This window comes from Labeo rohita, chromosome 6 (genome assembly GCF_022985175.1).
Source record: "Labeo rohita strain BAU-BD-2019 chromosome 6, IGBB_LRoh.1.0, whole genome shotgun sequence".
Classification (NCBI taxonomy): Eukaryota; Metazoa; Chordata; class Actinopteri; order Cypriniformes; family Cyprinidae; genus Labeo; species Labeo rohita.
The window spans coordinates 31,670,400-31,694,941 of record NC_066874.1 but is presented as its reverse complement, the minus strand read 5'-3'; the positions used below and the strand labels follow the sequence as shown (position 1 = coordinate 31,694,941).

General features: G+C 31.8%; 1 protein-coding gene across 1 annotated transcript in view; it reads left to right on the top strand.

The window, feature by feature from the left end:
- The first annotated feature begins 1,874 nt into the window (after positions 1–1,874).
- The window catches only part of mmp24 (matrix metallopeptidase 24), a 45,113-nt gene continuing 22,445 nt past the window's right edge, over positions 1,875–24,542 (top strand). Inside the window, exons 1-2 of the mRNA XM_051113561.1 lie at positions 1,875–2,201; positions 22,757–22,905. Coding sequence (XP_050969518.1) covers positions 2,076–2,201; positions 22,757–22,905 — 275 coding nt within the window. The 5' untranslated portion in view covers positions 1,875–2,075. The remainder of the gene's footprint in view (positions 2,202–22,756; positions 22,906–24,542) is intronic.

The window sequence follows — 24,542 nt, the reverse complement described above, 5'->3', positions numbered from 1 at the left end:
GAGTACCATTATTTTGCATTTATGCCTCCTGTAAAACGTCTGAGTACACTTGTTCGTAAACTTCACACTGTGAGAGAAAATAACTATTTTACTATATCAGTTTTAGAAAATGAGCTGTTTTGTACAGCTAAAAAATAGCTATAGCCAGACCTATAAAATTTACAAATGGCTGTGCCCACTGTTACAGGAAAAATAAGGTGAATAGTGGATTTTACCTAACTAAAGTGAAACAAAATTTACGTGAAATAGTGCAAAAGCTGAGTAAAAGTAAAAAATAAAAACAAATCTGTATTTTTAAGGAAAAGCTTGAAGAAGCTTGAGTGACACAAAATAGTCAAGATTAGCATTAAGCAACAACAACACCAACACAAGCTCCACATTCTAAAATTGAATCAAAAACATGAAGTGCAATGTAGTTCGATTCCTGAACGAGTGACTCTCCGGATCTTTTTGGTGAATCAAAACATACATCGCCACACAAGGTAGTTTGAATCCCCGGCGAATAACTGGATGAACTGAACTGAATCATATGACTTAAGAATCATTTAGGGTGGTTTCTGAAGTAATCTAAACTCTCTAAAACTTTTCTGATATATTGTCGTGAGAATTGACGATAACGATTAATTAGTGTTTTTTCATCAAATGAATAAATGAAATAGGCTACAACACCACCACATTTCCTATACAGGTACTCTCAGAAAAAAGGTACAAAAGCTATCACTGGGGTGGTACGTTTAAAAAAGGTACACATTTGTACCTTATTTACACCTAAAAGTGCATATCAGTACATTAAAAGTACATTTTAGTACTTACAGTGTACAAATGGTACATTTTAGTACCTTTTGAAAAGGTACCGCCCCAGCAGGGTTGCCAGGTTTTCACAACAAAACCCACCCAATTGCTATTCAAATCTAGACCAAGACTAGTCCAATCACTTATTGAGGGGGTCCCACGTTTGGCGGGGTAAAATATACGTTTTTTGCTAGGGTTTCCCTGGTAAAATTTGCATTGCAGGGGATAAATATCACGTTTTTGGGGTCGCTTCAACCCGCGGACATGAAAAACAACCTGTGGAAACAGTGTTAAAGTAGCCTAATTCTGTGTGAAAACCTCGGACTTGGCAACACTGCACCCCAGTGACCCCTGGACGCAGATGAGACTGGAAGCCAGACCCATAAAATATACAAATGGCTGTGCCCACTGTTACAGGAAAAATAAGGTGAATAGTGGATTTTACATAACTGAAGTGAAATGAAATTTACATGAAATTGTGCAAAAGGTGAGTAAAAGTAAAAAATAAAAACAAATCTGTATTTTTAAGGAAAAAGCTTGAAGAAGCTTGAGTGACACAAAACAGTCAAGATTAGCATTAAGCAACAACAACACCAACACAAGCTCCACCTTCTAAAATTGAATAAAAAACATGAAGTGCAATGTAGTTCGATTCCCGAACGAGTGACTCTCCGGATCTTTTTGGTGAATCAAAACATACATCGCCACACAAGGTAGTTTTGTAAAACGTCTGAGTAAACACTTGTTCGTAAATTTAGATTTATTTCTCACATTGTGTTATAGAATATAACTGTTTTATATTATATTAGTTTTATTAAAAAAGGGGCGTTAATGCAAAAATATATATATTTTTTTTCTCTCTGAAAATCCCTCAGAACTACTAAAACAATCGTAAGAGCAGTTGTAACCGAAATCGTTACATTTCGTTATCGTTTTAAATCGTTTTTGGATGATAGATCCAAATAGTTGTTTTATAAACGATTCGTTTAAAAGAACGATTCAAAGGAACCGACTCTCAGTGAATCGAACTTCCGCGTGGGTCTGTGGCGCTGACGGTGCTGCATTCGCTTGAGCGCATCAGCGGCGCAGCATCATTTCAACGCAGCACCTTGAGAACACGCAACACAAAATGGCTTTGCGAATTTAACGCTCGACCGAGAAGAATCGCTCACAGCACCGTCAGGATATAGGACGCTCATTGTTTTTCTGAAATAATAAAGACCAAACACAAGAAACAAGCCTGGAAATCAACGGCGGACAGTGGGGGGAATTTGGGGACAGTCATGGCGGGGGTGGGAGCCAGGGGGAGAAAGACGGGACTCCCGGGGTTCTGTTGGAAAACATGCTATTTCCACATTCTCTTCTGGGTCGTGTCTGTTTGTGGAGAAGAGAGGACCTTCATTGTTGAGGTACGTGAAGAGATATGACATGTCCACCATCCTCACCTCCGCTGGCTGCGCGTACAAGCGACCTGTTCCATTGAGCATCACCGTACGGATGCGTTACAGCGCACAGCCTTTGGCTGGCAGATGACTATTAAGATTAATTATAGTCAAATGAGTTTATTAGCTGATGTGGGTCAAACATAGTAAATGCATAAGGGATGCATATAAGTCAAAATAACAAAATAGCAATGCAATTTTTGTATATACGTTTATTTTAAAAACATGTTAAATAATATCTAATAATCACCATTATATAAGTATACTTGATATTTGAAAACTAGTGCAAATTACGAGCATTTTGAATAAGCCTGACACTACACGTAAAACAATAACAATGCACTTAAACCATACACACCTAGTGGTAATATCTTAATATAAGAGACAGTAATTTTATTTTATTATTTATCATCATCTGTTATTTTTGTGGCATTATAGGTAATGTAAAAATATAACAATAACAATGCAACCAAACCATGCACATGTTATCTAAAAAAAAAAGTAACATTGTTTTTTATATATTTTTATTTGTGACGTTACAGGTAAAACCACATTTGGAGTAATAACAATGCACTCAAACCAATGCATCCACCATGTTTGAAAATAGTACCAGTTTTGATGTATATTATTTGTGATCTTTTAAATGCATTTGCGATACAGGTAGTGCAGCAATGCATCACACATGAAAGCATTCTTATATTTCTCTCAGCTCCATTTTGCCTTATATTCAGCCCCAGACAGACATTAAGTGTTTTATGTTAGCTCTTCCTGGAAATACAGCACACTGAAGCCATTATCAGGTTGCCAGTAATTGGATAATTTCATTGCGCCACTCACTCCACATGCATTCCCTTATTATCCCCCATATATCTTTTGTCTTAGTTGAGGGTAACACGTTAAAGCCTTTATGCTTAATGCAATGTTAGATGCCAGAACTGATCCTGTTCAAGAGACGTGCATCTCACTGAGCAAACACAGGACAAAGACCTTCAGTTAAAATGTAGATTAGCTAGCATAACCATTTTCCGTAAGAACCCCTGATTCTGTTATATATAGAGGCTGCATTTATAGCCACGTAACGCTTTTGTTTTGATGTGCAGCTACTGTTTTCGTGTGTGTTCCAAATATAGGTTCCTCCATAATTGATGGAAAAGGCAGGGATGCTTTTGAGTAGCGAGCCAGAGCTGTTGGATTCAGCTTTGTTGTGGCAATAGGTTACTTGCTGAATAGAGATCTGATGTCTGCCACAATATATTTAAAGATAGAGCATTTCTTTATGACGCAAATTGCTTGACAAGAGGTCGATTTTCCTATGTATACAAGGCTATTATGTAAACAAAGTGGATAATTTGCACAAATGTTTTGATATGCAGCTTGTCACTGTTGCCATTTAAAGACTTGAAAGTCATCATGCATGACAGACTAATGATGATATATTAAAAAGACAAATGCATTATAAATTAAGCCTAGATCTTTTAGTTTTCAGTGCCAAAAATAGCCATGCCAGAAGCGTTTTAACCCTCCGTTTCTTTGTTTCATTCATCAGAGTGACTTACAGCAGGTGGCTTTAGTATGACTGCACGTAATAGCTGCATGCATCTAATGCACACTGATTGTTAAGGGTATATTACACAATTTAAGCACAATATCATTCTACCTTGATTAATTATTGACAAAACAATTTGGTTGTACATAATAATCAGGTTGCACACATTATTTAGCTTCATAACCTAATTGGTAAATTGCAATCATAAGATTTGTGCTTGTGCATAGTGCATAGACAAATAAACTGAGATTTAGGTAAAGATTGATGTTATGTATTGAAAATGATGGGAAAAGAGGTTTCAATGTCAGCATCATATCAAAATGAGATAATATGATCATGATGATCCAGTTAACTGCTCATTCTGTTTTCAGATATTAATCTTTTAATACTCTGATATCAGATTAGACTATATTACTGTATATAGATTATATCTCCTGTCTTTAAAGGCTAAATATCTTCAGTCATCACAGCAGCAGTGGTTTGTGTGTGGATTGGGCAGTTTGGTTGAGTTGTGGGAACAATTACCAGCAGTAAAGATGCTATTTGTAGTACTAGTTTTGGCCAGCCGTAAAGAAGCGTCTGTTCCTGTGCTGGAGCAGGTTAATGACTAAGAACCGGGTGGAGCTGCTGTTGAGGGAAATGATCATGGTGATTGCAGTTGGTGATGATGATAATACTGTAGTAGTCTTGTGTTTTTATATCAGTCTTGTTGTTTTTCAACTCACTACCAAGCAAGTCATGCAGTGAGTAGGCTGCTGTCGGTACTGGATTGTTGCCTTAAAGCTTATTTTGAGTACTAGTGTCTTTGGAAAAGGAAAAATTAATATATTTTATAATATTTAAGTATTGCACTGTAGTATTTTCATGCATGTGTTATTGCAGTATTATTGAATACATTTTTTTTAACTTTTATTTATATAGTGCTTTATACATTGTTTTAAAGCAGCTTTACAGTGATAAACAATACAATAGTGATTCAGTGATGCAAATTAGATTCAATTCTGCTGTAAAGCAGCTCTAAAAAGACAATTTTCTATTCAGATTTTATATATAAAAATCTTTGTGATGCATGCTGGGTACCTTTATCGCCTTTTTGTTTCAATAAATTGTTTATAAAGATATTTGAAAGGAAAATGTTATGGCTTAGTGTCTGGTAGAGCAGAGCTCAGGAGTTTTAATGAAGAGCTCATTTATTGAAGATCTATGTTTCAGATTGTTTCAGAAGTAATTATTAATGTTTATCTAATTATTGTTAGTACTCAATATATAAAACAATAAAAAAACAATTTAAAAAAATTGTAAAATTTCATATATAAATGTAAAAAATCCATTATATATAATGCATTTTTTGCATTTCTATATTATATATATACATACAGTGATAAACAAGAAAATAGTGATTCAGTGATACAAACAAAATTCAATTCTCTCCAAAAAGACGATTTTATTTTATATTTTATATATAATTTTTTAATTAGCATTAATTTTTTATTCATTTAGTTTTGCTATGTGCTTTTTTTTCATTAAAATTTTTGTAAAAAACATTTCTAATGTTCATAGTTTTTTTAAATTTGTGTTTTTAATATTTTGTTTTATTTCAGCCTAATTTTAATAATAACAAAAGTTTTTCTCATTAGGGTTATTATAGTTAACTCCATAACAAAACCATAAAAATCATTTTGTTGCTCAAAATTAAATAAACAATAACTGAAATAAAATAAAATATAAAAAAGTTAAACTGATTTTATTTCAGCTAGTTGCATAGGAATGTCACATTTTATGTACTAAAATAACTAAAATGACTATAAAATACATCAAATAAAGACTTTATAAGCAATTTTAAAAATGCATAAAAATGACAAAAACATTAGAAATTCTAAAACTTTAGAATATAAGAATATCTAAAATAAATACAAGTAAAGAGCTCAATAATACTGAAATAACACTACATTTTCTTATGCAACAAATGAAGAGTTCATCTGCAAAAACATGTTAATCTCAATCAAACTGCAGTTGGGTTATTTTGATGAAGTGAAAATAACAAAAAAATACAGCTAACTAACACAATGAAACACATTAAAAACATGATTTTTTGAAAATGTAAAAAATCATAGTTATCTGTTTTTGCAAATAAAGTCTTTAAATATTCTTTAAATTTCAGCTGAAATGCATAACGTCGTTTAATAGGCTGATACAGTTTATACTTTGACTTTAAACATCAGCAAGTCAAAATTTCCCAATTAGTAAAGTCCTACTGTGCTTTTTTTATTGTTAAATATCCTGTGTCACAATATGGAAGTAAAATGGCTTAAATCTAGTCTTAAAAGTCCATTATTTGGATGCCGCTTTAGCATGTCAGTTCTTTTATATGAATGTACTTTGACAAGGTGCGAATGACTTGGACTGACAGTGATGTCCTTAGTGTGCATCTCCACTTGACACCTGTTTTAATGGATGACAGCTGTAATCTGCATAGGACAGAGTTCACAGGGCATGCATCGCTATAACTATTCCTCATACTGAAAATAGCATTAAATGTTAAACCCCGCTATTGCTTTTTCTTAAGTGATCAGATTGGTTTTATTGCCAGGAACACATGGCATTCGCGTAGCAGCAACTTTTTTTTAGGTTAACACCACATACTTTTTCAAAAGAAAATGTTGAAATCTAGTCTGTAGATGCTGTATACAAGGCAGCTTGTGATATTGAACCACTTTGTCTGCACATTAGAGGAATCCCAGAGTCTAATCTAATCAGAAAGGCATAAAAAACCAAACCCTAAGCATGTTTGAGGTCTAAGGATTCACCCAATCTACCATTTGCTTTGTTTCTTAGCTTTTTCCTGTACTTAATGTGAAGCTTTGGACATGGTGAAGCTTTTTGGTCATTTGGTGGTTTGGTCGTGCAGGATTTCCAATCTGATTGAGCTCTGTTTCTGGACTATCAATTGATTTCTCTATTCTGTGTGGGGATGCGAAACCTCTTCACTTTCATGTCACAGAGTCTGAGAAGCTGCAGCCCGGCGAGTTTAGATTGCTGTCTCCATCTGACAGTTTAATTTTAGCCACAGGAGCAGTTAAGCCCCACCAGTTTGTTGGATTTGAATATAAATGCTCAGCGGTGGCTTCCTGTAAGGAACTGGACACATTTACTGTACAATAGGGACTCGGGGAGCGTCGCAAGGAAATTCAATGCTTCATTTTCCAAATTGAGATTTGAAGCTGTTTTGGTGCTGCGCTGGTCTAGACTGATTTTGAAGCATGCTGAGTACATTTATTATCATTTTGTTTCAATAAATCATTTATGAAGACATTTGAGAGGAAAATGTTATGGCTTAGAGTCTGGACTTGCAGAGGTCAGGAAATTTTTTTAAAATTTCATTTAATGAAGACCTAAGTTTCAGATTGTAGGTTTTTATTATAGAAAATGTTACAAAATCTTAAAAATTAAATGTAACTATATATGTTATTTTTACAGATGAAATCTTAATATAAAAATGTATATAATAAAATATTTTTTTACAATTTATATATATATATAAAATTATTTAAAAATATAAAGTTATTTTATTATATACATTTTTATATTAATATTTCATCTGTAAAAATGAAATATATAGTTACGTTTAATTTTTAAGATTTTTTAATAGAATAATTAATAAAATTATAAAATAATATTGTATTTAAATATATATCTATATTTCTCTCTCTCTCTCTCTCTAGTATTGTTGTATTGTTATAATTTTAAAATTATTTTATTATATACAATTTTATACTATTATAAAATTATAATTAGATATATATATATATATATATATATATAGTTCAATTTAAAAAATATATAAAATTTCATAAAGTTTCACCTGTAAAATTGACATATATGGTTACATTTAATTTTTATAGATTTTAGATTTTTATTATAGAAAATTTTATAAAATAGTCAAATTATATTTCATTATATGTATATATATATATATATATATATATATAGTATTGCTGTATTGTTGTCTAGAAATAATATTAAAATTTAATATGAAAAATTTAATGAAAAATGTATATAATTTATTATAAAATTCATATATATATGTATGTATATATATGTAATATCATATAATATTAATATAATTTTTACATACATTTTATTATATAAAATTTTAAATATAATAAAGAGGGTAAAATTACATTTAATACAGTTATAATGTTACATTATAATTACATATTTTGTTTATTTATATATATATATAGAAATAATATTAAAATTTATATTAATATAGAAATGTGAAAAACCTATATTGTTAACATATGTATATATAGTTTATACATGTATGTATATATATATATATATATATATACATATATATATATATATACATATATTACAATTTTATATAGAAATGTGAAACATTTTTATTTATATATCTGTGTATTGTATTGTTTATATATTTTTAATAAAAAAAAATAGATGGATGCATTTATAGATTGGATGAATATTGCCTTAATTTTGTTTGGGGTCATCTTAATAATAAAAACTATGATAATAAATCCACTACCGCTCACAAAAAGACATTAATACCACAAAAAATCCACATAAATACCACATTTCATAGAATATTATTGACAGTAAAGACACTTACATCACAATTCAATCATACCTTTTTTGGACACGTATAATGGTTTATTTCCTTGGAGTACCATATTTGTAAACATGGTAATCATACAATACCATAGCAGGGTATATATCAGAGTACTACAGTATTACCATCTGTACTATGGTAACGCTGCAGTACTTTTTGTAAAGGTTAAAAAACCAAAAGCGGGTTTGGCTGTGTGGAAAAGGAAGTGTAATATTTACTTGCCCTAATTTTTGTCTGTCTCTGACTGTGTGATATGTATTTCGCCGTACCCTCTAAAGGATGTTAAAGCGTGTCAGAACCTCTGAAGTGTGTGAAGTATACACTGAAACACACTTCAGTATCCTGCCGAACACTGCTCCGATCCCTAGCGAATCTCATGCGGTGAAAGCTGTGAAGGAAAGCTATTGTTGTGTTTTTGTGTTTGCTTTGTTCTCTCTTGACGGTATTATGGTATTTTTTTCTGTTTATTGTAGGATTAAGACATGGTTTTCTTTATTAACTATTCTGTTTGCTGTTGTAGCGCAGTAGAAAGCTGTAGAATGTTTTTCTTTGTATTTGTTAGTTATGCTAGCATGTGGTGAGAGAAAGCGGTTCTCGCTCTGACTCTGCAATGCATGCGGGGAACTAAATAAGGATGGCACAGTTTCCTCACATAAAAGTCTAATTCGTCCTGAATATGTCTCTTCAGGAGACCACATGCTGAGGGAGAAATTAAAAGAAAGAAAAAAAAAAATCACAAGGCCAGAGAAAAACCTAATTAGTTCACACAAAGACTGTGCTAGTATCACCACTTGAATTGAAATTGAATGGTGCATCGCATTTGTCATGCTATTTACACCAGTTTCAGGGGTTGTGCTGTGTTTATGTAACATTTTGACTTGTCAGCTTACTGACAAGCACTGTGATACTACTTAGTGTTAGGAATTTGAATGAACACTAACACTAAATCTTAATTTTCATTGCATAACTAGCCTTTTAATCACCCAAAATACCTTATAGAAGTGTGCTAAAAACACTTAAAGCAACATTTAGTGACACGTTTTGCATGGGATGACCAACACATTTTTAGAATGTAACAGTGTAGTTTATTTAGCACTGTTTCAGTCATTATTCATGTAAAATGCTTGATGTTTGACTGTAATGGCTGCTCTTTTGAAAAAGAAATGTACTTAAAGGATTAATTCACTTCCAGAATAACAATTTCCTGATAATTTACTCATGCGCACTGGCTGATCTAGCATGAAAAAATAAGCTTTTTTTAACGCTTTTGAATCATTTGGAACAATATTTATGAGGCAGTTCTTTGTGAGATTTCATTGGTGATTTTAAATATGAAATTTAATCGTAAGTTTGGTGAACAGATTTGGAGAATTTGTTGTTTCCCCATTCAAAGATATAGGAGCTGTACTTTCAAAGATGGCCACCAAGTGAAATGACTTGCCTTAAAGGGACTTTGGTGGATGATAAAAATGTCTCCACGATCGTGCTATTCTGTCAGCTGCACTTCTGGCGGCTCTGTCTCAATATACTGTACTAAAATAGGTCATACTAAAATAAACATTGAAATAATGTCATATTTATATATATATAGAGCATAATTACTAAACTAAGTTATGTATCGCGTCGGATTGCGCAAATACTCTCAAAACACACAAGGTTTACATATAAAAACAGTTTCTTATGTCTAAAGTGAAAGTAAACAACTGAGAGAAAATGGATACTTGCCTGTATATTAGATGCATGCAGCTCTTAAAGCGACAGCAGAATAATTGTACTAAACATGGTTGCAGCTTGTTATTAATTGTTCACTTCAATTCGTAAAAAAGTACAATTTTTAAAAACCTACTTGCAGATAATATATTACTGAAATAAAAGGCTACTTAAGTTTACACTTTAATGACTGTTTCTTAGCACATTTAAGTATGTAAGTACTCATGATGTTCGAACAACCGTTTGTCATGCTTGTGTCAAAGAAATACACTAATTTTGATGTGTTGACAAACTAATGCATGTGCATGTGCCTGATTTCACCATGGAATAATAAATAAAAAAGCTGCTTTAATTGTGACTTTTTTCCTTAGAATTCTTTGTTAAAATCTTGCAATTCTGTTTTGCAATTCAACATAAAAAAGGTAATTGTAACTTTATATATCACAATTATGAGTTTATATATCAATTCTAAAGTACTTTTTAGTTTACCACAAATGCTTGTCAGTACATTAGGCAGTAAATTTAATTTAAAAAATATTTCATAGACATTAGAAAAATTACATAGATAATGTAATTACATATTAAAATGTACTTAAGTCCTACCTAAGTGTTTCAGATTAAGCACAGCCTAAATGGTGTTGAAACAATTTTAACATATACTAGTATACTAGTATACTAGTAAATTTCACAATTAATTACAAAGAAACGGCAAGTAGTGTTTTGAAAAAGTATTTTTTGGTAACACTTTACAATAAGGTTCATTAGTTAACATTAGTTAACTACATTGGTTAACATGAACTAAGAATGAACAATACTTTTACAGCATTTATTAATGTTAGTTAATATTAATTTCAGCATATTTGCGATTAATCAATAATCGCTTGACAGCAGTATTATATATCAATATGACTGCAAAACAGTAATTGTAACAATTTAATTATTTAATAAATATTATATTTAGTTTACTGTTATTAAATAAAAATACAAAACAAAAAAATAATAATATAAAATATTATAAGAAATATTATAGTAGAAATAAATTTAAAAAATCAATTTAGGAAAGTATAATAATGATTTTATTTTACATTACAACTGTAAAGTTACAGTACTAATATGTATGGCAATCTTAATTTCTTCATTTTTGTAATATTTTACTGTATTTAAGAAAAATACAATAATAATATTAACCATTTTAATTTATAGTAAAATAAGCACAGCCTAAATGGTGCTGAAGAAATTTTAACTCAGAAATATTAGTAAAATTCACAATTAATTAAAAAGAAGCAGCAAGTATAGTATTTTGAAAAAGTATTTTTTGGTAACACTTTACAATAAGGTTCATTAGTTAACGTTAGTTAACGACATTAGTTATCATGAACTAAGAATGAACAATACTTTTATAGCATTTATTAATCTTAGGTTAATTTCAGCATTTACTAATGCATTATTAAAATCACGTTAACATTAGTTAATGCACTGTGAACTAACATGAACAAACAATGAACGACAGTAGTTTTATTAACTAACATGAACAAAGATGAATAAATAGTGTAATAAATGTGCTGTTCATTGTTCATTAATATTAGTTAATACATTAACTAATGTTAACCAAAGACACCTTATTGTAGTGTTACATATTTTACATTGTTAAACATACTGTATATACACACACACACACACATTATTATTATTATTATTAATATTTTTTTATTTACAACTTCCAAAAATCATTTTTACTGTGCTTTTGCATTTAATATAAACTATAATACATTTCAATTTAATTGCAAATAACATGCAAATAAGTATCTGAATAAATTGCATTCAGTTGGCACTTAAGTATATTACTTCCATAATAAAGCTAAAGTGTTCTTTTATTTCACAAGGGTGTTGTTTCTGGTATGTCTAAGTTGGTTGCTCGCATTAGCTGCACAGCTTATGATGGATTTTAGACTATTATGGCTACATTACTGCAATAACCGTTACTGCAACTCTAATGATTGTGGTTTTAAAGCGTTAGATCTGTATTTTTTCGTCCGGGGGTGTTTGATATGAGCGCAAGCGGCAGCTCTCCTCTCGGTCTTTGTCTCGTTCCCCTCCCCCACGTCTCCATCTACTGTACGCTCTCATCTTCCTCTCTCCATCACTCCACCTCTCCTCTCCCCTCCCCGTCCATATCCTTCGTCTCTCTCCTCTGTCTTGCTGTGTTTGTCGCTGCCGCTGCCTTTGTCTTTTTGTTCTTCGTCTTCTCCCTCTCTGTCCGTTTCGCTCTCTAGTGCTGTCATTATCGTTATTTGTTTGGCCCTTGTGCCACTTATATTCATAGAAGAGTCACAAAAAGACAGGGAACGATGGGAAAAGTGTTGTAAACAGAATAGGGAAATGATGCGAGTTAGACTTGAACTCGTGTCACCCTCCATGGCTGAATGTGTTTGCTAACCACTAGGCCACGGCTCTAGCACTGTTATTATGTTTTACACAAACCAGATGTGTACGGGCATATTTTCGTTAACTGTTCATAGCACTGGGGAAGAATCTCTTTGTGTTTTTTCTTGCGAATCCACTTTTATTTTTTGTATAAAATGATTATATATTAGTGCTGTCAAAGGATTAATCACGATTAATCGCATCCAAAATAAAAGATGTGTTTATATTAATATATGTGTGTGTGCTGTGTATATTCATGTATATATAAATGCACATGGATATATATATTTAAAAAATTGTCATATAATTATTATAAATTGTTAATATGCAATTATTAAATTATATATTATACAAAAAATATTTATGTAACAAAATATATATAAATATAATTATAAACACATTTTTTTAGATATACATGTATGTGTGTGTATTTATATAAACATAATAAATAAACAGTACACACATATATATTATGTAAAAACAAACTATTATTTTGGATGCGATTAATCGTGATTATTTGTGATTAATCACAATGAATCGCTTGACAGCGGTATTATATATCAGTGTGACTGCAAAATAGTAATGATAATTTATTTATTTAATAAATATTATATTTTATTATGTTTACTGTTATTAAATAAAAAACAAAATATAAAATATTACAAGAAATATTATAAATTGTAAAAATCTGAGTATTTTGAAAAATATAATAATCATTTTATTTTATATTATTATTTCACATTATTATTTTATCTTAATTTCTTCATTTTTTGTAATATTTTACTGTATTTAAGAAAAATGCAATAATAATATTAATCATTTATTTTATAGTAAAATTGTAAAATTACAATGCTAATATTTATGGCTTGTTTTTAATCTTTTTGTCAGAATTGCTTAATTTTTAAACTTTTATTTTGGAAGCGGTTGCATTCCCAAATGCATGTTATATGAGTTTGTGTGCAAACTTTTATTTTGGATTATTTTGGATGCGATTAATAGTATGATTAATAGTAATAGTAATAGTAATTATTTAAAAATATGATATTTTATTATATTTACTGTTATTAAATACAAAACAAAAGAAGAAATATTATAAGAAATATTTAAGAAATACTGCATTATAGTAGAAATAAATTATCAGAATAATATAATAATCATTTTTTTTACATTACAACTGTAAAATTACAGTACTAATATTCTAATAATAATAATAATATTTTACTGTATTTAAGAAAAATACAATAATAATATTAATCATTTTATTTTATAGTAAAATTGTAAAATTACATTACTAATATTTATGGCATGTTTTAATTGTTTTTTGGAGGGGGTCTCAGTTTCTTCATTTTCAAACTTTTATTTTGGCAGAGGTTGCGTTCCCAAATGCATGTTATATGTAACCTACTTTATAGCAGATGCAGACATGAGTTTGTGTGCATTTATTGTGAACACACTAAATCACAAGCTGTGCCATGATTCACTCTAAAACACGCAGTGCATATATTTATTTATTTAAAGCACAACCTTTGGGATTTGATAATCACACTAAGCCATATCACAAATTAATTTTGATGTATCATGCAGCTGTAATTCCAACACTATTGTTATCTCTTGGCCTTTTCTCCACGTTAACTTATTAAACAATGGAGAGAGAACAGGAAATGATAGGGATAAGAAACAACAGCATGAGCCAGACTCAAACGTATGCCTCTCTTATGAGCAGCGTGACTCAATGTGTCGTGTCTAACTTCTCACTCCTCTTCTATCGGTGAGGCGGTCGGGGCACCACTGCGAGGAACTGAACCTTTATTGATTCCACTGATGATGTGACGTGCGGTTTCTCTCTGAAACACAAGATATCAAAAGTCATGAGGCGATGCCGCTCGATCGATGCCCACAAATCCAAACCAAGCGCACACATCGTCCTCTCGATGGAAGGCCCAACTCCTTTTGTGACTCCTTACTCATTAGCACACACTTATGAGAAAGGAGACTCCATATGACCTGAACATCTTGTGTTTCAAAGAGGCCAATTACATGGGCTGTGATTACAATTTTACAGCCAGTAATAATGTCAAAGCAATAAGTGCATGCTAGATACTGTACCTGCTCTGTAATATTCTCTATTTAATATCGCTTTACAAAGCATCCCAATGTTTTTAACAGTGTACCTTATCATTTCAGTCTGATCTTAGCAGTTTATGCAGCACATTTCAGCATCGATTGTTTTCGGATTAGCATGAGAGAAGATGGAAAATGTATTTTTATAACCCCTTTAAAGGAGAAGTCCACTTCCAAAACAACAATTTACAAATAATTTACTCACCCACTTGTCATCCAAGATGTTCATGTCTTTCTGTCTTCAGTCGTAAAGAAATTATGGTTTTTGAGGAAAACATTTCAGGATTTTTCTTCATATAATGGACTTCAATTGTGCCCCCGATTTTCAACTTCCAAAATGCAGTTTAAATGCAGCTTCAAAGGCTCTAAACGATCCCACCCGAGGAAGAAGGGTCTTATCTAGCGAAACGATCGGTCATTGTTTTCGAAAAATAAAAATCTCATACTTTTTAAGCACAAAAGCTTGCGTAGCACAGGCTCTCGGATGCACGTCCACGGGTCATTCTTAAACAATTCTTTCATCTTTAATGAATCTTTAAAGTGACTCACGAAGAACGAGTCGTCTCGGGGAGTGATTCGTTCAGTCGCACATTCGCAATATCCTGTTAGGTTCTGTACTGGAATTAGTTCACCTGTTTCGAGTCTTCGGGTTTTTCGAGTCATTCGTTCATCTTATGGGGCTGTCACGTGATTGTGATTTTGCTAAAATTAACAAAATGACTCGAAAAAATATTCGTTCATTTTGCTGAATGAGACTCAAAGGTCCGAGTCGGTAAAATGATCCGAACTTCCCATCACTACTACGAATCACGTCTAAGTTCATCGTCTGTGTACTGTGGCTAAAAAAGGTAGAGTGTGGCAAAAAACTCCATCTTATTTTCTCCTACAACTTCAGAATCGTCCGACACGTTGTACCTTTTTGTTTGTAAACAGCGTTTGACTTGCACTTTCTTAGTCTTTGCGCGTTCGCTTTGTAAACACTGGGTCTGTAGATCCGCCTACGTTTGGCGTGACCTTTCGACATGATTCAATAGTATGTCGTGAACGTGCATGCCAGAACCTGTGCTACACAAGCTTTTGTGCTTAAAAAGTATACACATTTTTATTTTACGAAAAAAATGACAGATCGTTTCACTAGATAAGACCCTTCTTCCTCGGCTGGGATTGTTTAGAGCCCTTTGAAGCTGCATTTAAACTACATTTCGGAAGTTCAAAATTGGGGGCACAATTCAAGTCCATTATATGAAGAAAAACCCTGAAATGTTTTCCTCAAAAAACATAATTTCTTTACGACTGAAGACAGAAAGACATGAACATCTTGGATGACAAGTGGGTGAGTAAATTATTTGTAAATTGTTGTTTTGGAAGTGGACTTCTCCTTTAAATTCTAGGATGTGAAATGATGGTTGATTTTACTTGTAAGCGCACAGCAGAGAGTCAGATTGTTTATTTGAGGTAAAACACATGAAACTTTACACAGATTGCATTACAGCAGATATCATGATGGGGTAATCAGGCGTTATTTGAGCTCTGGACAGTCTCGAAGGCACACATTGTGCTGTTTCAGCAGAGCAATCCAATGTAATTTGAGTCAGATGCAGACTTCTTATCCTTGTACTTAAAGTATTTCATTGTGTGCTGTAAGAACAAAATCAGAATAGAAGCTTTTAAAGTAATTTAATGTTTAGTAAGAATGTTTAATGCTCACCAAGGCTGTATTTATTTGATTAAAAATACAGTAAAATCTGTTATATTGTGAAATATTTTTACTATTTAAAATACCTGGTTTCTATTTGAATGTGTTGTAAAATGTAATTAATTCTTGTGATGCAAAGCGGAATTTTCAGCATCATTACTCCAGTCACATGATCCTTCAGAAATCATTCTAATATGCTGATTTGCTGCGCGAGAAGCATTTCTCATGTTAAATGGCTTGTTTTGAACCCAATACATTGATTTCAGGCGTTATTTTCCCCCTAATCCTAAACAAAGTTGGATGTTTTGCTACTAGAAATTCATCCGATCTGTTTAGGCTGCCTTTGTTTGGCGAGCGCGTGGAGAACTGTTACCGCATGCTGCTCATGAAGGTAGAATATCATCACTCCATGCCACCTGGCAGCAGAGACGAAAGGATTTCAAGTTTCAGGGGCAGCTGTTCAAAGAAAGACTTGGCTGTGTTTGGAATAGAGTACTAGCTTACTGAGTACTGAGTACTGTATATCATGTGTTGTATAATCCCTATACAACTATACAATAATATTCTTTTAAAATACTCCCTTGTGAAAAATAAATGTACTAAAATGTATTTAAAATACATTTATTTCATGCTAAGTATACTGAAAATACATTTACTTTAGGAGTGTAATGGTACACAGATGTCCCAGTTCGGTACGTACCTTGGTTCGAGGGTCACGGTTCGGTACAACAGAATAAAAAAATCTACTATGCTAGGTTTCTTTTCATTTATTTTAACCGCCAGTAGTGCAAATTAAAAATTTTTCCACCTACATGTGAAAATACTAAATATTATATCAATTTAATGCCATATATAGGCTACAAAATCTGCAGTACATATGTACATACAAGGAATAAATATTTGAAATATATTTAATTTAGTAACTGATAGACATGGAAAAAAACTGTATAAAATAAATGTATTTTAAATCTATTACTTTTTTACTAGGGCTATGTTGAAAATGCGATTTGGAGCAATTTCAAACAATAATATGCTACATGACCTCATAACATTGCATGTTTCATTTAAACATCAGTATCAGAAAATATCCTGTTTAAACCTTGATTAACAATCCAAAAGACTAAAGAAAGAAATGAACATGCATCTCATTAGAATTGGAAAGAAAGTGTTGTCAGCTGCATTGCATTGTGGGATGCAGGATGCTGCACAGGGTACTCTGTTTGTTCACTCTGCAAATGTAATTGGTCTACTGAGTATTGCATGGGTAATTGCTTACCGTTCACAATATAAAAACTGAATACTGAAATAGAAAGAGTAACTAGTATGCTATTCTGAACATACAGTATAGCCCAATCTATTACTGTCAAATTCTCTGTTAAAAATCCTGAGGTCAGGACAATGAATAATGTAGCTGTGAACTATTACTGTGCAGTATCTCTGTTCTTTGTGGAAAGGATTACTTTGTTTAACAGTTGTGGTTAGTTACCGCACCTACTGAAGATTTAAAGGAATAGTTCACACAAAAATTAACATTATTGAAAATTTGCACACGCTGAGGTCAACCAAGATGTTGATGTTTCATCACTAGCTCACCAATGAATCCTCTGCAGTGAATGGGTGCCGTCGGAATGAGAGTCCAAACAAGTAATCCACACCACTCCAGTCCATCAATTAACATCTTGTGAAATGAAAAGCTGCGTGTTTGTAAGAAACAAATCTGTCCTAAAGATGTATTTAACTTTAAACCACTGATTCTATTTTAAAATACGAGTCCTCTATCTCAGTGTTTCCCAACTCTGTTCCTGGAGGCACACCAACACTACACATTTTCCAACTTTTCCTGATCAAACACACCTGAATCAACTCATCATCTTGTTAGTAGAGACTCGAGGAACAGAAATATATTGGTCAGATAAGGGAGACATCCAAAATGTGCACTGTTGGTGTGCCTCCAGGAACAGGGTTGGGAAACACTGCTCTATCTAACATTGTGTCGTCTGAATCAGGAGCGAAATATGCACAGATCAAGCACCATTTGTAAATGAAAACAATTTTGGTGTGAAAGGACAACAGGGGATGGATTTTTCCACTAAAAGAAGCGTTATTATGAATTATGGACTCATATTTTGGCAAGAAGCAATGGTTGAAAGTTAAAATGTCTTAATGATTGATTCGTTTCTTACAAACATGCAGCTTTTCACTTCAAAAGATATTAATTGATGGACTGGAGTGGTGTGGGTTACTTGTGGATTATTGTGATGTTTTTATCAGTTGTTTGGAGTCTCATTCTGACGGCACCCATTCACTGCAGAGGATCCGTTGGTGAGCAAGAAGAATTATTGCTCTTTAAGCTTTTCTTCTGTGGAACACAAAAGAAGAAATGTTGAGGAACATATTGTCTACCCCAAAACAGTACATAACATGTTGTGTTGACCACTTCTATGATGATTTTTGCATCATTTTGGAGCTTGACAACTTGTATCCCCAATACGTTTTGTTATATAAACAGGAGTGGCAAAAGTTTCTCCTTTTATGTTCCACGGAAGAAAGAAAGTCATACAGGTTTGTACCGAAATGAGGGTGAGTAAATTATCATGCACTATGCCTTTAAGAAGATTATTCATCCGTGACGTCAGTGCAGTTCACAAGAACAATTTATCATTTATACTTCCCGAGAAATGTGGATTTCTGTCTTTGAACTGAATTCCACCGATTCCTACAAAAGTACCGGAACGGAAATAGTCCTGCGGCTTAAATAAGGCTTATTATTCACGGGGCTGAACTGTCACAGTCCTTTTGTGTTCTACAGATCCCGCAGCCTTCATTGATTTATCAAAGTGGATGAGACATGTATTGTTGGGTCTAGTGCTGGTTTCAGACTTCGCTGTATGCCATGCTATAATGACGGCACCAGTAACAGCGTTGGTGAATTATTTAATGGGTACGATTTCCCAGGGGGCCGTGCAGAGCCTCTGTTACCATGGAGGCTGAGCCAGCCATGTCATAGAAGGCTGTACTCGCTGGTACAATGTGAAGTTTGTGTTTCAGCATTTTATTTGAATATGCAAAATAATGTTAGCGTTATACGACTGTGCATTATATTCATGTATATTTATGTAGAGAGATGCTTTATCGTTGCATTTCAGCAGTAGAGAATATGATGTTGGTGTTGGATTAAAATTTGATGGAAACTTAAATTATATATTGCAGAACTAGATTTTTACATTTAATTGGTGCAGTTCCACGAAAAACTAGCTATAATACTATAGTTTGTTTCTTGGGATTTCTGGTTGGTTTCTTGATGGCTGAAGATGGACGTCAAAATGGTTTCAGAAGAATTACATTGCATTTTGCATTTTTTTTTCTAGATACACTACCAGTCAAAAGTTTTTGAACAGTACAATTTTTTATATATTTTTTAAAGTCTCTTCTGCTCACCAAGCCTGCATTTATTTGATCCAAAATACAGCAAAATCAGTAATATTGTGAAATATTTTTACTATTTAAAATAATTGCTTTCAAAAAATTATAGAAATTAATACTTTTATTTAGCAAGGATGCTTTAAATTGATTGAAATGATAATAAAGACATTTATAATGTTACAAAAAAATAATATTTCAGATAAATGCTATTCAGTTTCTATTCATGTTTCTATTCTGTTCATAATAATAATAATAATAATAAATGTTTTTTGAGCAAATCAGAATATTACAATGATTTCTGAAGGATCATGTGACTGGAGTAATGATTCTAAAAAATTGGCTTTGAAATCACAGGAATAAATTCAATTTTAAATTATATTTAAATAGAAAAGAGTTACTTTATATAGTAAAAATATATATATATATTTTTTACTGTTTTTGCTGTACTTTGGATGAAATAAATGCAGGCTTGGTGAGCAGATAAGGCTTCTTTTAAAAACATTACAAATCTATTTTTACATTTTAAAAATCTAAAAAACTTATGATTGGTAGTGTATTTCTAGTATATATTACTGTTATTATCTTGGCATCTGTATTTAATGCCCTTTAGTCAGTGGTATTTTTTAGTATAATTCAGGTGCTATTATAGTTTTAGTAATATTTAGATTTTTAAAAAATATATATTTTCTATTTTCATTTCAGATAAAGTTTTAGTAATTTTGTTGTGGTTTTGTTATTTTTTATTTATTTTATTCAAGTCAAAAGATTACAGCTTAAAGTCTCTCTGATGTTCTGGTCTCTAGATACTCATTCCAAAAATCATAAACAATACTTTATGGTGTGTATATTCCAATTTAGATTTTTTAAGTTCCAATTTAGAATTTTTAGAATTTTAAAATGACATTTTTAAAAATCCTAGGGTTTACAGTAGATGCAGCTGATTCTATTTTCAAACAGACAAAAAGGCCACAGGTATTATCAAGAAAGCTCTATTTTTAATTCTAATGAACTCTACTTGGCTATCTCGGATATAGAAGCAGTGCGTTGTGTGTAGCGACCCAAGGATTGATTTCCTTTTTAAGCATTGACTCACTGTTTGTGATGGTCCTGCTTCATGCTGAGAAGGAAAGGACCAGAAACTCCAGCATTAAAATATTCATGCTGAAAATGGACTCTAAGCCATGAGCTCAATTAAAGAGCCCCTCTCCATGTGTGCAGCGCTTTAAAATGAGGGCTTTGCTTACTAGTTCTCCACTCTGCCCGTCCGCAGGGAGAGATGAAAGCCGAGAGAGGAGGCTGAGATGAGGGAATGAGAGGATGAGGATGGGGATGCTCTATATAAGTTCGGTTTTATTTTTGCACTGTTAAATTTGTGGAGATCAAGGAGCATGCGAAATGAACCGAGCTCTGAGAACAAATGGAGTTTATATGAGGTGACTGTCCTAGACGCTGTCTGTTTATTAGTACAGTTTGTGCTTTCTCCCTTTGTTCACGTATATTTAAGGTGAAGTGCGTAATTTCTGCACACTAGCATTACAAAACGCAGTTGCATAAATGATTAATTACCCTTAAAATAGTACACTAATAGTACTCTAATCTCTATGAATCTAATACTTGATAGTGCTCCTGCTGTTCACTTCTTAGTCAGCAATTATAGAAATTCATACTTGTATTTAACAAGGATGCTTTGATTAAAATGATGAAAAAGACATGTGAACATCTGAACATTTTTCTGTTCATTAAAGAAACCTGTTTTCAACTAAATATAATAATAGATGTTTTTTGAGCAACAAATCAGAATGATTTCTGAAGGATCATATGACTGGATTAGTAATACTAAAAATTCAGCTTTGAAATCACAGGAATAAATTACAATTTAAATATATATTCAAATAGAAAACAGTTATTTTAAATAGTAATAATATTTTTAAAAATGACTGTTTTTGCTGTACTTTGGATCAAAGAAATGCAGGCCTGGTGAGCAGATAAGACTTCTTTAAAAAACATTAAAAATCTTACAGTTACAGTGGTAGTGTATATTTCAAGTATATATTACCATTGTTATTTTGGAATCTATTACCATTATTTAAGATGTCTTTTTAAAGGTCTTTTTTTAGTCCGTATCTCTTACAGTTTCCATTCACAGATCCAAAAAGCTGCATTTTTTTTTTTTTTTTTTTTTTTTTTTTTAACTATGGTCATCTTCTCCATTTCTAATACTGATTGATGGTTATTAAGATGATTTCAGAAAAATTACATTGCCTTTTGCATTTTTTTTACAGATGTATTTTCTAGATATATTACAATAATTGAAATCAGTATTTAATGCACTTTAGGCCGTGTTATTTTATTACCAATGAGAAACTATTAGTTTTATTCACAAATTCACTTTTAATTATTTTAATGCATATAAGTGCATTTAACTTTAATGAGAAATGTTGCCTTGGCAATTAGCTGAAATATAATAATATAATAATAATAATTATATTTAATTTTATTTCAGTTCAAATTTTACATTTTGCTATTTCAAGTAATGAATGAAGTAATTTTTAGAAACAGAATTAGCTTTATTCGCCAGGTGTGCGCAAACACACGAGGAGTTTGTTGTGGTTTTTTAAGGTGCTCCTGGTACATACATACATATCTGATATAAGAACAGAATAAACATTTAAAATAGAAACTTAAAATAAATAATAATGTGTTTGAATCTGGAACAGAAGATTTATGTACAGATTTGTGCATTATGTACTCTATATACAGCTGTATAAATAAAAAGATGTGCATATGTATTTACATAATAATGCTAGAGAAAGAGGCAATAATTAGACATGGAGAAAAATGACAGAAATGAATTGCACAACACAGGTAATGATTCCAGTGACAGGTAATCATTTAAAAACATTTTTAGGTTTAGCTAATTATAATAACCCTGCCTTTAGTTCTTAATGTAATGTCTCTCTCTTTTTTAGACATGGCTGAAGAACTATGGCTACCTGCTCCCTCATGACATCCGGACATCGGACCTGCGATCGGAGAAAGCCATGCAGTCGGCGGTCGCTGCCATGCAGCGGTTTTACGGTATTCCAGTGACGGGAGTGCTTGACCAAACCACCATCGAGTTAGTAACAGCCCTCTCTACTGCATGAAAAATCATGAACAGGCAATACAGCTGCTAAAGTGCATATGCTATATCAAATAATGTGTTTTTGATTAATACATGAACAGTAGTGTTTAAACTCGCCCACTCATGGGAGCTGCAATGTTGAGTTTAAATGACCAGCCATGTGTTATGCTTTTAGATCAAGTAAATACGCACAAAACACAAAAACTAAAAGAGCTTTCCATTGATGTGTGGTTTGTTCGAATATGATATTTGAGATACAACTATAACTGTTTGAAAATCTGGAATCTGAGGGTGCAAAAAAATAAAAATATCGAGAAAATATTCCTTTAAAGTCTTCCAAATGAAGTTCTTAGCAATGCATATTACTAATCAAAAATTAAGTTTTGATATATTTACAGTAGGAAATTAACAAAATATATTAATGGAACATGATCTTTACTTTATATAATTAATGTAATTTTTGGCATGAAATAAAAATGTATAATTTTGACCTATACAATGTATTGTTGGCTCTTTCTACAAATATACCTGTGCTATTGACATTTATTGACATTGACATTTATCGAACATAATAAATGTCAATTTCCAACCTATTTTGGGTTAATTTTACGCAAGAAATATGCACATTTTTAAGCAATAGTTCAGTTAAATAAAAATGTTTATCATGATTTAAAATGTATGCATGCTCCTATGGGAGACCAAAGCTTAATTATAAAAAAAAAAAAAAAAAACTGGGTCAGAATAAATTTAACCATATAAACCTGAGGTTGCTATAATTTTTACAGATGTTACTGATTGATAATGAACAAAAATTTACCTCTGCATCCTCTAGCTACTATCAAATATGCACTTCTAAGAAACGTGATATTATTATTATTATTATTATTATCATTATCAGACATCCCAAACCTGTTTCTTGATTTAAAAACAGTATAACTCATTAGAACATGCAGAAGTTAATTTTTCTATGTAGATATTTATTTTATTAAGGAAAATTAATGGTCTGGTTTCTACAACTTTCACTTTGGAGCAAAAATCTGACTTTAAACTTTAAATAAAGATTTGATATATATTGTGATAATTATCGATATCGACTGATATGAAAAAAATTATTGTGATAATTTTTTTTGCCCATATTGCCCAGCCCTAGTTAAAATGCTAATGAATTTCTGGGTTTTGGCCTACAATAATACGTCATCCCTGCAACACTGTATTTCGCAGTGCTTAAATGTTTCTGAAAATGTTATTAAAATGTCCCATTGCAGTTTTTAATGTTTATGTAATTTCTTAATTTTCAGACATAATATAAAAATTCATTGCAGTTTCATCCTGTTTATTTACTTGATGCATGTTTTTGGTCTCGTTAGTGTTCCGTTTTGTTTTTTGCATCGTTGTTGTTCCATATTGATTTTAGTGCTACATTTAAAATATGTGACCCTGGACCACAAAACCAGTCATTAAGGTCAATTTTTTTAAAAAAAAAATAAGGTTCTTAGCAATGCATATTACTAATCAAAAATAGTTTTTATATATTTACAGTAGTAAATTTACAAAATATCTTCATGGAACATGATCTTTACTTAATAATGATTTTTGGCATAAAAGAAAAATTGATCATTTTGATCCCATTC